General features: G+C 37.4%; 1 protein-coding gene across 1 annotated transcript in view; it reads left to right on the top strand.

The window, feature by feature from the left end:
* Nucleotides 1–8583, top strand: part of LOC138335593 (lateral signaling target protein 2 homolog) — a 53656-nt gene extending 45073 nt beyond the window's left edge. Inside the window, exons 10-12 of the mRNA XM_069284758.1 lie at nucleotides 2856–3065; nucleotides 4425–4528; nucleotides 6433–8583. Of these exons, the coding sequence (XP_069140859.1) occupies nucleotides 2856–3065; nucleotides 4425–4528; nucleotides 6433–6570 (452 nt within the window). The 3' untranslated portion in view covers nucleotides 6571–8583. The remainder of the gene's footprint in view (nucleotides 1–2855; nucleotides 3066–4424; nucleotides 4529–6432) is intronic.
* Nucleotides 8584–12209: the final 3626 nt, after the last annotated feature.

The raw sequence follows: 12209 nt of genomic DNA, 5'->3' as shown, positions 1-12209 counted from the left end.
TGTGTGTATAGCGGGTAAGTAGAAGGTTCCCTCACGGTACAGCAGTAGTAGAGACCTTATCCACAGGTTATTTGTGTGTATAGCGGGTAAGTAGAAGGTTCCCTCACGGTACAGCAGTAGTAGAGACCTTATCCACAGGTTATTTGTGTGTATAGTTGGTAAGTAGAAGGTTCCCTCACAGTACAGCAGTAGTAGAGACCTTATCCACAGGTTATTTGTGTGTATAGCGGGTAAGTAGAAGGTTCCCTCACGGTACAGCAGTAGTAGAGACCTTATCCACAGGTTATTTGTGTGTATAGCGGGTAAGTAGAAGGTTCCCTCACACGGTACAGCAGTAGTAGAGACCTTATCCACAGGTTATTTGTGTGTATAGCGGGTAAGTAGAAGGTTCCCTCACGTACAGCAGTAGTAGAGACCTTATCCACAGGTTATTTGTGTGTATAGCGGGTAAGTAGAAGGTTCCCTCACAGTACAGCAGTAGTAGAGACCTTATCCACAGGTTATTTGTGTGTATAGCGGGTAAGTAGAAGGTTCTCTCACGGTACAGCAGTAGTAGAGACCTTATCCACAGGTTATTTGTGTGTATAGCGGGTAAGTAGAAGGTTCCCTCATAGTACAGCAGTAGTAGAGACCTTATCCACAGGTTATTTGTGTGTATAGCGGGTAAGTAGAAGGTTCCCTCACGGTACAGCAGTAGTAGAGACCTTATCCACAGGTTATTTGTGTGTATAGCGGGTAAGTAGAAGGTTCCCTCATAGTACAGCAGAGTAGTAGAGACCTTATCCACAGGTTATTTGTGTGTATAGCGGGTAAGTAGAAGGTTCCCTCACAGTACAGCAGTAGTAGAGACCTTATCCACAGGTTATTTGTGTGTATAGCGGGTAAGTAGAAGGTTCCCTCACGGTACAGCAGTAGTAGAGACCTTATCCACAGGTTATTTGTGTGTATAGCGGGTAAGTAGAAGGTTCCCTCATAGTACAGCAGTAGTAGAGACCTTATCCACAGGTTATTTGTGTGTATAGCGGGTAAGTAGAAGGTTCCCTCACAGTACAGCAGTAGTAGAGACCTTATCCACAGGTTATTTGTGTGTATAGCGGGTAAGTAGAAGGTTCCCTCTCAGTACAGCAGTAGTAGAGACCTTATCCACAGGTTATTTGTGTGTATAGCGGGTAAGTAGAAGGTTCCCTCACAGTACAGCAGTAGTAGAGACCTTATCCACAGGTTATTTGTGTGTATAGCGGGTAAGTAGAAGGTTCCCTCATAGTACAGCAGTAGTAGAGACCTTATCCACAGGTTATTTGTGTGTATAGCAGGTAAGTAGAAGGTTCCCTCATAGTACAGCAGTAGTAGAGACCTTATCCACAGGTTATTTGTGTGTATAGCGGGTAAGTAGAAGGTTCCCTCACGGTACAGCAGTAGTAGAGACCTTATCCACAGGTTATTTGTGTGTATAGCGGGTAAGTAGAAGGTTCCCTCACGGTACAGCAGTAGTAGAGACCTTATCCACAGGTTATTTGTGTGTATAGCGGGTAAGTAGAAGGTTCCCTCACGGTACAGCAGTAGTAGAGAGACCTTATCCACAGGTTATTTGTGTGTATAGCGGGTAAGTAGAAGGTTCCCTCACGGTACAGCAGTAGTAGAGACCTTATCCACAGGTTATTTGTGTGTATAGCGGGTAAGTAGAAGGTTCCCTCACAGTACAGCAGTAGTAGAGACCTTATCCACAGGTTATTTGTGTGTATAGCGGGTAAGTAGAAGGTTCCCTCACAGTACAGCAGTAGTAGAGACCTTATCCACAGGTTATTTGTGTGTATAGCGGGTAAGTAGAAGGTTCCCTCACAGTACAGCAGTAGTAGAGACCTTATCCACAGGTTATTTGTGTGTATAGCAGGTAAGTAGAAGGTTCCCTCACAGTACAGCAGTAGTAGAGACCTTATCCACAGGTTATTTGTGTGTATAGCAGGTAAGTAGAAGGTTCCCTCACGGTACAGCAGTAGTAGAGACCTTATCCACAGGTTATTTGTGTGTATAGCGGGTAAGTAGAAGGTTCCCTCACAGTACAGCAGTAGTAGAGACCTTATCCACAGGTTATTTGTGTGTATAGCGGGTAAGTAGAAGGTTCCCTCATAGTACAGCAGTAGTAGAGACCTTATCCACAGGTTATTTGTGTGTATAGCGGGTAAGTAGAAGGTTCCCTCACAGTACAGCAGTAGTAGAGACCTTATCCACAGGTTATTTGTGTGTATAGCGGGTAAGTAGAAGGTTCCCTCACAGTACAGCAGTAGTAGAGACCTTATCCACAGGTTATTTGTGTGTATAGCGGGTAAGTAGAAGGTTCCCTCACGGTACAGCAGTAGTAGAGACCTTATCCACAGGTTATTTGTGTATAGCGGGTAAGTAGAAGGTTCCCTTACGGTACTGGCAAACACTTCCTAAACTATTTGACAGATTAATTTTGGTGCACAGAACCATGACATAAAAGGGAGTTGAGTTCTGCAATATACCCTATATTAATGGAGTCATAACTAGATATGTGCAGGGGGTTGGAGGGGGGGATATTGGTCGTCCACTCTTCAGTTAAATGTGTGTGTATAGCGTAAAGTAGATGGATACTATACACAATAATAGGACTGTGGGGTGGTAGGGGTATATCTAGCCCTGATTTCTTGAAACAAAAGTACAGAGTTAAGTTAAAACTTCAGGTTTTTCTCCTTATGTAACTGATATGAAAATTTATGACTTTAGTTTGTTTTGAGAAATCAGGGCCTGATCCCTATTAGTACATACTTGTTGTTGTACTTGTAATTCCCCGTCTGAGCCTTTCTTGTATATAGATGATGGACTGTATTATACAGGTGTGGCGGACCAGTTACAGACTAACTACGCTGGAGATCTTCGCCACATTCTCAAATGTGTTTTTGCAATGAACTCTTCTGAGCCGCCTGTATTGGAGGAACGTCAAGGCAAGTCCACAAGTCCCCGGATCATACACACAGGAGTCCAAAATCCCCCTAGGGAACCCCATCACAGAGGTCATACCCACCGACATCGCCGTAGGGTCAGAGGTAAGGTCAAAGATCAAATATCCTCTTCAAATTGAATACCGTTAGGCATATTGTATTAGTTCTTGATGATATGGTGATTAAAATGTAAAGATACATATAGCCTTAAGTTGATGGGCAATGAACTACAAAAGATATATATATAGCCTGAAGTTGATGGGCAATGAACTACAAAAGATATATATATATAGCCTAAAGTTGATGGGCAATGAACTACAAATGATATATATAGCCTTAAGTTGATGGGCAATGAACTACAAATGATATATATAGCCTTAAGTTGATGGGCAATGAACTACAAATGATATATATAGCCTAAAGTTGATGGGCAATGAACTACAAAAGAAGATACATATATAGCCTAAAGTTGATGGGCAATGAACTACAAAAGATACATATATAGCCTTAAGTTGATGGGCAATGAACTGAACTACAAATGATATATATAGCCTAAAGTTGATGGGCAATGAACTACAAATGATATATATAGCCTAAAGTTGATGGGCAATGAACTACAAATGATATATATAGCCTAAAGTTGATGGGCAATGAACTACAAATGATATATATAGCCTAAAGTTGATGGGCAATGAACTACAAAAGATACATATATAGCCTTAAGTTGATGGGCAATGAACTACAAATGATATATATAGCCTAAAGTTGATGGGCAATGAACTACAAATGATATGTATAGCCTAAAGTTGATGGGCAATGAACTACAAATGATATGTATAGCCTAAAGTTGATGGGCAATGAACTACAAATGATATGTATAGCCTAAAGTTGATGGGCAATGAACTACAAATCAGTTGGTTTTACTGAATGAACTACAAATGATATGTATAGCCTAAAGTTGATGGGCAATGAACTACAAATGATATGTATAGCCTAAAGTTGATGGGCAATGAACTACCATCAGTTGTTTTTACTGAAGAACATGCTTAGCGTCTATGAAGAATGTCCTTCCGTGTTGTGTCTATTACTTCATAAACTCAAAAGATATTGAGAATAATCCTTAACAATACCTTAATCATGTTTTGCAGATGTAAAGGTCAAATTATTGCAACCTTAATAGATTTTTTTGTTTAGGTCATAACTTCTGCTGAAAATAAGATGAAGAAAATTACATGAGGGTACTTCCATCACTGAAATGATCTGTGCAGCAATACTTATTAACTTATAAGGGGGATATTTTTGAATGTTTTTTTTTTCACACAAAAAAAGTATGTGAATGTATTAATATGAGAGAATGGGGTAAATTAGTTTATTTATTGTTGTGAACAGATCCCCCAAACTGGGTTCCAGACGACCATACCACTGTCTGTACTTCATGTAAAATGTATTTGTTGTTATGAACAGATCCCCCTAACTGGGTTCCAGACGACCATACTACTGTCTGTACTTCATGTAAGACTCCTTTCACATTTGTCCGTCGCCGTCATCACTGTCGTAACTGTGGAAAGGTATGTACTGATGGGGGGGGGGGGAGGTGGGGGGGAATATTGAATGGTTAAATGGGGGGGGGGGGAGGTGGGGGGGGAATATTGAATGGTTAAAGAATTTGAACTTAATCTCGCATTCCCCAGACTTTCGCCTCTGAACAAGACCAGCGAAATGAGAGTTTGGTCCGGTTTGTGTCTGAATTTTGCAACTGGTAGGGAGTATGTTGAAAACTGGGGAAAAAAAAAAACCAAACAGGGACGACTGTGATACATCTTCATTCTGAAGAATGGTGATTTTCAGTTTCCACAACTGAAAATATATTTATTGTTGTCAAAGTGTGGTTGACAAAGCTTTTCCAAATTTGTAATCGTCATTATTTGTAAGTGTGCTTCTATCAGCATTTGAAAAGCTTTACCAATTTTTGCCAACCGGCACAAGTCTAATAGAGCGGCATGAGTCTGGGGAATGTTAGACTAATAAGAACTCAATTCAACACAAGAGTTCAATAATAGTTTTTTTAGAATGCAAAAAATCGTAAAATGAGATTAATTCTACAATGTGACTGTAGATTAATGTCTTCCTTTCCATTGTTGGAACAGTGGAGAGGTATAAAGTTGAGGAAAGTGTCATTTATAAGCTTGTTTCCATTGTTGGAACAGTGGAGAGGTATGAAGTTGAGGAAAGTGTCATTTATAAGCTTGTTTCCATTGTTGGAACAGTGGAGAGGTATGAAGTTGAGGAAAGTGTCATTTATAAGCTTGTTTCCATTGTTGGAACAGTGGAAAGGTATGAAGTTGAGGAAAGTGTCATTTATAAGCCTGTTTCCATTGTTGGAACAGTGGAGAGGTATGAAGTTGAGGAAAGTGTCATTTATAAGCCTGTTTCCATTGTTGGAACAGTGGAGAGGTATAAAGTTGAGGAAAGTGTCATTTATAAGCCTGTTTCCATTGTTGGAAAACAGTGGAGAGGTATAAAATTGAGGAAAGTGTCATTTATAAGCCTGTTTCCATTGTTGGAACAGTGGAGAGGTATGAAGTTGAGGAAAGTGTCATTTATAAGCCTGTTTCCATTGTTGGAACAGTGGAGAGGTATAAAGTTGAGGAAAGTGTCATTTATAAGCCTGTTTCCATTGTTGGAACAGTGGAGAGGTATAAAATTGAGGAAAGTGTCATTTATAAGCCTGTTTCCATTGTTGGAACAGTGGAGAGGTATGAAGTTGAGGAAAGTGTCATTTATAAGCCTGTTTCCATTGTTGGAACAGTGGAGAGGTATAAAGTTGAGGAAAGTGTCATTTATAAGCCTGTTTCCATTGTTGGAACAGTGGAGAGGTATAAAATTGAGGAAAGTGTCATTTATAAGCTTGTTTCCATTGTTGGAACAGTGGAGAGGTATAAAATTGAGGAAAGTGTCATTTATAAGCTTGTTTCCATTGTTGGAACAGTGGAGAGGTATAAAATTGAGGAAAGTGTCATTTATAAGCTTGTTTCCATTGTTGGAACAGTGGAGAGGTATAAAGTTGAGGAAAGTGTCATTTATAAGCCTGTTTCCATTGTTGGAACAGTGGAGAGGTATAAAGTTGAGGAAAGTGTCATTTATAAGCCTGTTTCCATTGTTGGAACAGTGGAGAGGTATAAAGTTGAGGAAAGTGCCATTTATAAGCTTGTTTCCATTGTTGGAACAGTGGAGAGGTATAAACGTGAGGAAAATGCCATTTATAAGCTTGTTTCCATTGTTGGAACAGTGGAGATGTATAAAATTTAGGAAAGTGTCATTTATAAGCTCACCTGGGATCTTGTTTTAATTCACCAGCGATTCAGGTTCTTTGGGACTCTTTTTCAATATATAAACACAACTATTATATAGTATTGTGCTTAACAGTAACATTTCTATCCACTTGTTATATATGTGATGTTGATCGTTACAGATATTCTGCAGTAGATGTTCCGCCAACACTGTACCCCTGCCTCACTATGGACAAGTGAACCCAGTCAGAGTCTGTAACCGCTGTTTCATGTTCCAAGTCACACCATTTACAGTGTCTGATGAATTATCAGTGTCCTAGATATCAAAATCCTCACAACAGATCATATACAACCTGGGACCATCCTAAACATAACATTTTTATTTGATAGAATAAGATGACAGAAAAAATGAAAGAACATCTTTGAAGGCAGGCAGCTTTCTTTGATTTTTGACAGTTGATGTTTTTTATCAACATTTCTCAGAAAGTATTGAAAGGATTTCTCTCAGACTCAGTTTATAGTTTTTCTTTGGTTCCTTTGTATGCATATATATATATTGTGTTTAGAGACCGATCCAAATTCAAGATGGCCAACTGACAGCCATCTTTGATTTTGACAACTGAAGTTAGTAAGCACTATTTCTCCAATAATATTGAAGGGATCTCTCTAAAAGTTCCCCATAATGCTTTGTGGTTACATTTTTGGACTGATAGGACATATCCATCTTAGATTTTGACAATTGAGGGAAAGAAGGCCAAAGCAGAGAAAAGGTCCCTCTTTCCTGTAACCAACTGGGATCTCTTGTTGATTTTAATACTGCATGGAACATTTGGATTTGTATTAATGGTATACTGGTCAGTTACATAATTTGACAGCCTTTATTCCATGAAAAAATAATGACACATTTCATTAAAATTAATCGTTACATTAAAATTATTGTTTAACAATATAATTAATAATGGAGTAACTGGTTAGAGCAGTAAGTGGGTTCCAATGATGTTTCTATCATAGCTGTGTGGGCTGTCAGTGTTTGTATGCACTACTAGGTTATTTATTTTGAAATAAGGGGGAAATTAGTTCATTTTATTGTGACATTATTGTACATCAAACCATAGCAATAATGGCTTGATACTTGGTTTGGGCCCTTTTTGGCCCCTAATTATGTCAATTTACAGACCCGATATTGGTTTCCATAGTTACCAACGAAACCACAGCTGCAAAACTACCATGCCAATTGTATCGGGGATATACTAGATACAGGTGTTTAGAATTTATCAAACGAGTCCAATAATTTGATATGCCACGAGCCTTTAGGCAAGTGGCATATCAGATTTTTTGACGAGTCACAAGTGTAAGATTCTATTTATCACATAACTTTAATTTTGATAATAGAAATATAAGTAAAACGTTAGATTTTGTCTCTTTATAAAACAGTAGAAAATCCGGCTTGGATGTGACGTTTTCCGTTTACCAAGACAATCATGGAATGTCGTATATAGATTATAACGTTCAAACTACATGTAACGTCATAAGTCATGGTGGTATGACATGACTGGACTGGCTAGTTATGGGATAATTTAATCTTTAAAAATAAGCTCAGAAAATTTGACGGATGTGAAGGATCCCCCACGCCATACTACAACATGGGGTTTTACTGTAAACCAAATGATTTTCACACACAACTAAATTTTGTGTATTTTAGGACTGTGTGGTATATCCAAATACATTCCTTGTAATACATGTTGATCAAGCATTACACTGGAAAGCAGGTAAAAAAACCCACTAGTATGTTTAGAATAGATAGTTACTACTTCTCCAAGTGACAACAGCTGTTTTAGGGTGGTACAAGTTGAAAATATTTTCATAAATGCAAAAAAAAAAAAAAATTAATAGCCACAAAATTGTTCTGATTATAGGTATATTAGTACAAAATTAAATTGCAGTGAAAAAAGACATAAAAATTGCAAAATTCAGTTGACTTACAGGAAACCCAAGAAAAATGTTTATTTAAATTTGCATCTTTAATGTAAAAAAAACTGTCAAACAAAATAATGTTGGTAAAGATATGTAACGTGTACTTGTAGTTCCAGGTTTTGTTTTAATCTGTTTTTAAGTACATAGTTCGTTGATAGCATATATAAACACAATACTTGTGTATTAATGTTAAATCACTTTGTATTTTTGGTTATTTTTCATTTTCATTTTTATTTGCTCTTCAACAAATCATCAAACAGGAAAGATTGAATCTTGATATTCATTTTTACTTTAATTCCTATGTATGTGTATCTCAAATCTTTGTATGTTACACTGTATTAAAGGTATCTGTTAACTTACTTAAGTTATTTGGGTTTTAAAAACTACATTTTTAGGTCACCTGAGACGAAGTCTCCAGTGACTTTTTCTGATCGCCTTTGGTCCGTTGTGCATCATGTGTCCGTAAACAATTTACATTTTCGACTTCTTCAAAACTGCTGAAGCAAATTTACTACTGCAGTTTTATATGATTACATATTATGAAGATTATTTGCTCAATTTTCATCAGGTGAATGTTAAGGCCCATGGGCCTTTTGTTTTATTTAACAATGTAGAATATTATCCAAGATAATAATACAATGCAGTATCATTTTTAATTTGAAATTTCAATGATTGACGGGGTTATTTTTTGCCCGCCTGCTAGGAAGTTGACTTTTTGTTCTGGCGTTGATTGTTACTTCCTGTATATTCCATTTCTAATGCCATATTTGAACTTTCAGGATATATTTAATCAGAGAAACATCTTGACAAATAAAAGCACTAATCATATTTATGATAGTTATATGGATAGACTTATACACTGATAGTTAAGGTGAAATGTTTTTTTTGTGCACATCCATGACCTAACTTTGATTATCATCAAAATTTGGACCAATATTTAGAAAAGAATCTAGCTATTATGCATTGAACACTGGACCAGTACACTGTGTAGTATGTATATCCAAAGTCTAAATACATTCCTTGAAATGGTAATTTGTATATCCTGCTTTCATGAGACAGCACATCACAAGATTACGTATATTAATAAAAAGGAGGGCCATATTACTGTGGTTTCACCCTTTTGCCTGATTTCAAAAATTTTCTTAAAGAGGTAAAAACGGTATAAAACTAGTGTATTACACATTGTAATAATCCGGAATAAAAGGCAAAAATAAATTTAAATCAAAATCATTTCTGAAGTACATATCGGGAAAAGGATGGCCAAAAAAAAATGTTCTGCATGGGTAATACAGAAGGTAAATAAGTTTGCCTTGGCCCATGCTATTTTTAGATGTAACCAGCCAATCAGATTACACGTTATATGTCTGCTTTACCTGATATAGTTATGTATTGGTGTAGTACATATCGGGCAAAGGGAATCACAGCCAAAAAAAATATGTCTGTTTAGGGTTACATAGGCAAAAGAAATAGGGTCGGTAGTTCTGAATTTTTGTTGTGGTTTTCAGCTCACCTGCCCGAAGGTGAGCTTATGCTATGGTGCAGCGTCCGTCCGTCTGGCATCAACTTTTCTATTTAAACAACTTCTTCTCCAAAACTTGGAGACCTAGAGTCCTGAAATTTGACTTATAGCATGCTGGGATGAAGGGCTACCAAGTTGGGCTGTTCAAATGAATGACCTTGACCTTCATTCAAGGTCACATGGGGTCAAATAAGTGAAATTTTTAACAGACTTCTTCTAAATAACCAAGAGTCCTAGAGACCTGAAATTGGGCCTGTGACATGCTGGGGTGAAGGGATACGAAGTTTGTTCAAATGAATGACCTTGACCTTCATTCAAGGTCACAGGGGTCAAATAGGCTGAAATATCTTTTTAAGACTTCTTCTTAATAACCAAGAGGCCTAGGGACCTGATATTGGGCCTGTGACATGCTGGGATCAAGGGCTACCATGTTTGTTCAAATGAATGAACTTGACCTTCATTCAAGGTCACAGGCTTCAAATAGGCTAAAATCTTTAGACGACTTCTCCTTAATAACCAAGAGGGCTAGAGACCTGATATTGGGCATGTGGCATGCTGGAATAGACGACTACCAAGTTTGTTCATATAAATGACCTTGACCTTCATTCAAGGTCACACGGGTCAAATAGGTGAAAATCTTTAAACAACTTTTGCTTAATACTAAATAACCAAGAGGCCAAGAGACTTGATATTTGGCATGTGATATGATGGACTAAAGGGCTACCAAGTTTGTTCAAGTGAATGACCTTGACCTTGACTCAAGGTCACAGGGGTCAAATAGGCTTAAATCCTAAAACGACTTCTTGATAACCAAACAATCTAGGGACCTGATATTGGGCCTGTGACATGCTGGGATGAAGGGCTACCAAGCTTGTTCAAATGAATGACCTTGACCTTGATTCAATGTCACAGGGGTCAAATAGGCTTAAATTTTTAGACGACTTCTTTTTAAAAACTAAGAGGCAAAGGGGCCTCTAATGTGCTCAGGGATGATAACAATTCTTATTTACTCTATTTGTTAAGTATGAACCATGCATGATTACCAGATTGCAGGTGAGCGAGTGTTTTTTAGTGTCTTTCACTCTAAAATAATGGCTGGAACCGGAGTCTGAGAGCGAAATCCCAACTTTTAATTGTTATTATTTTTTTTATTTTTTGTAGAAAAGTTGGGGGAAATACAGGGTCAGGGGGGGTGGGGGTGGGTTAAAAAATTTAGGGTCGGTCGGGTAACCCTAAACAGACATTTTAAAAAAATATAATTTTTTTTTGTCTAATAGAGAAAGTTCTCTCATGAACAAAATAAATACTTGACCCAATAAAGGTTGCAGGTCTTTATTGTTTATTTTAAAATGTAACATAGTGGTACGTACCGGCTTTAATGATATTACTTGTGATAAGTCATGACTTGTTGTTAAGGTTGTTCCTGAGCTCAATTGTTTTGGTTTGTTATTTATTTTAAGCTCACCTGGCACGAAAGGCCTGTGAGCTTATTTTAGGCTCACCTGGCACAAATGGCCTGTGAGCTTTTGCCATAGTGCGACGTCCATTTATTTGTCCGTCAACATTTCCTTTATTCACTTATGGTCATAATTGTAATCAAATTTGGCCAGAAACATCCTTCATGGAAGGGGAACAGTTTAGAAATTAACTCTGGTGAGCGATACAGGCCATCTGGGCCTCTTGTTTCAATCCATTTAATATATTGTGAGATGTAAGATATTCATGGAAGGATTCTCATTGGTTTATGATATAGATCTGGTTGAAGTGTATCGGAAATAAATACATTTATGTGATGTCTCTCCATAAATCACCTTTCAGTCTAATTAGTCAGATTAGTTCTAAAGCACAATTGGTTTTACAGTAGTGGTTATGATTGAAATTTTGTTTGGTGTCAGAACCTGGATTCATTTCTGTTGATATTAACATTTATGAAAAGAAATCTATGACAAAACATGAGCATTATAGTAGCAATGGGAAATTCTTGTAGTAAAATCAAACTAATGAGTAATAGCAAGCATCAGTTGATATAAACACAATATGCTGTGTCATATTTTATACACTACTGTAAAATTCGCTTACAGTGAATAATGGACTTCGGAATTCAAATTGTTATATATACATAATGGACTTCGGAATTCAAATTGTTATATATACATAAGTAGTTAATTGCTCATTGAAATAATAAAAAAAAAATATTTGGTTATATATACTTATACAGTAAACTCCATATTTCACAAAGTCGAATTTCATGACATCGCATTTCATGAAGGCTTGAAAAATCTCCTGACAAGCTTCTAAAATATTATGTTTTGTTTTATTAGTTTAACGTCCTATTAACAGCCAGGGTCATGTAAGGACATGCCAGGTTTGTTGGTGGAGGAAAGCCGGAGTACCCGGAGAAAAACCACCGACCAGCGGTCAGTACCTGGCAACTGCCCAACATTGGATTCGAACCCGCATCCCAGA

The sequence above is a fragment of the Argopecten irradians genome, chromosome 11 (assembly GCF_041381155.1).
Source record: "Argopecten irradians isolate NY chromosome 11, Ai_NY, whole genome shotgun sequence".
Lineage (NCBI taxonomy): Eukaryota > Metazoa > Mollusca > Bivalvia > Pectinida > Pectinidae > Argopecten > Argopecten irradians.
The sequence above is the reverse complement of the archived record's forward strand: the minus strand, read 5'-3'. Positions and strand labels throughout refer to the sequence as shown.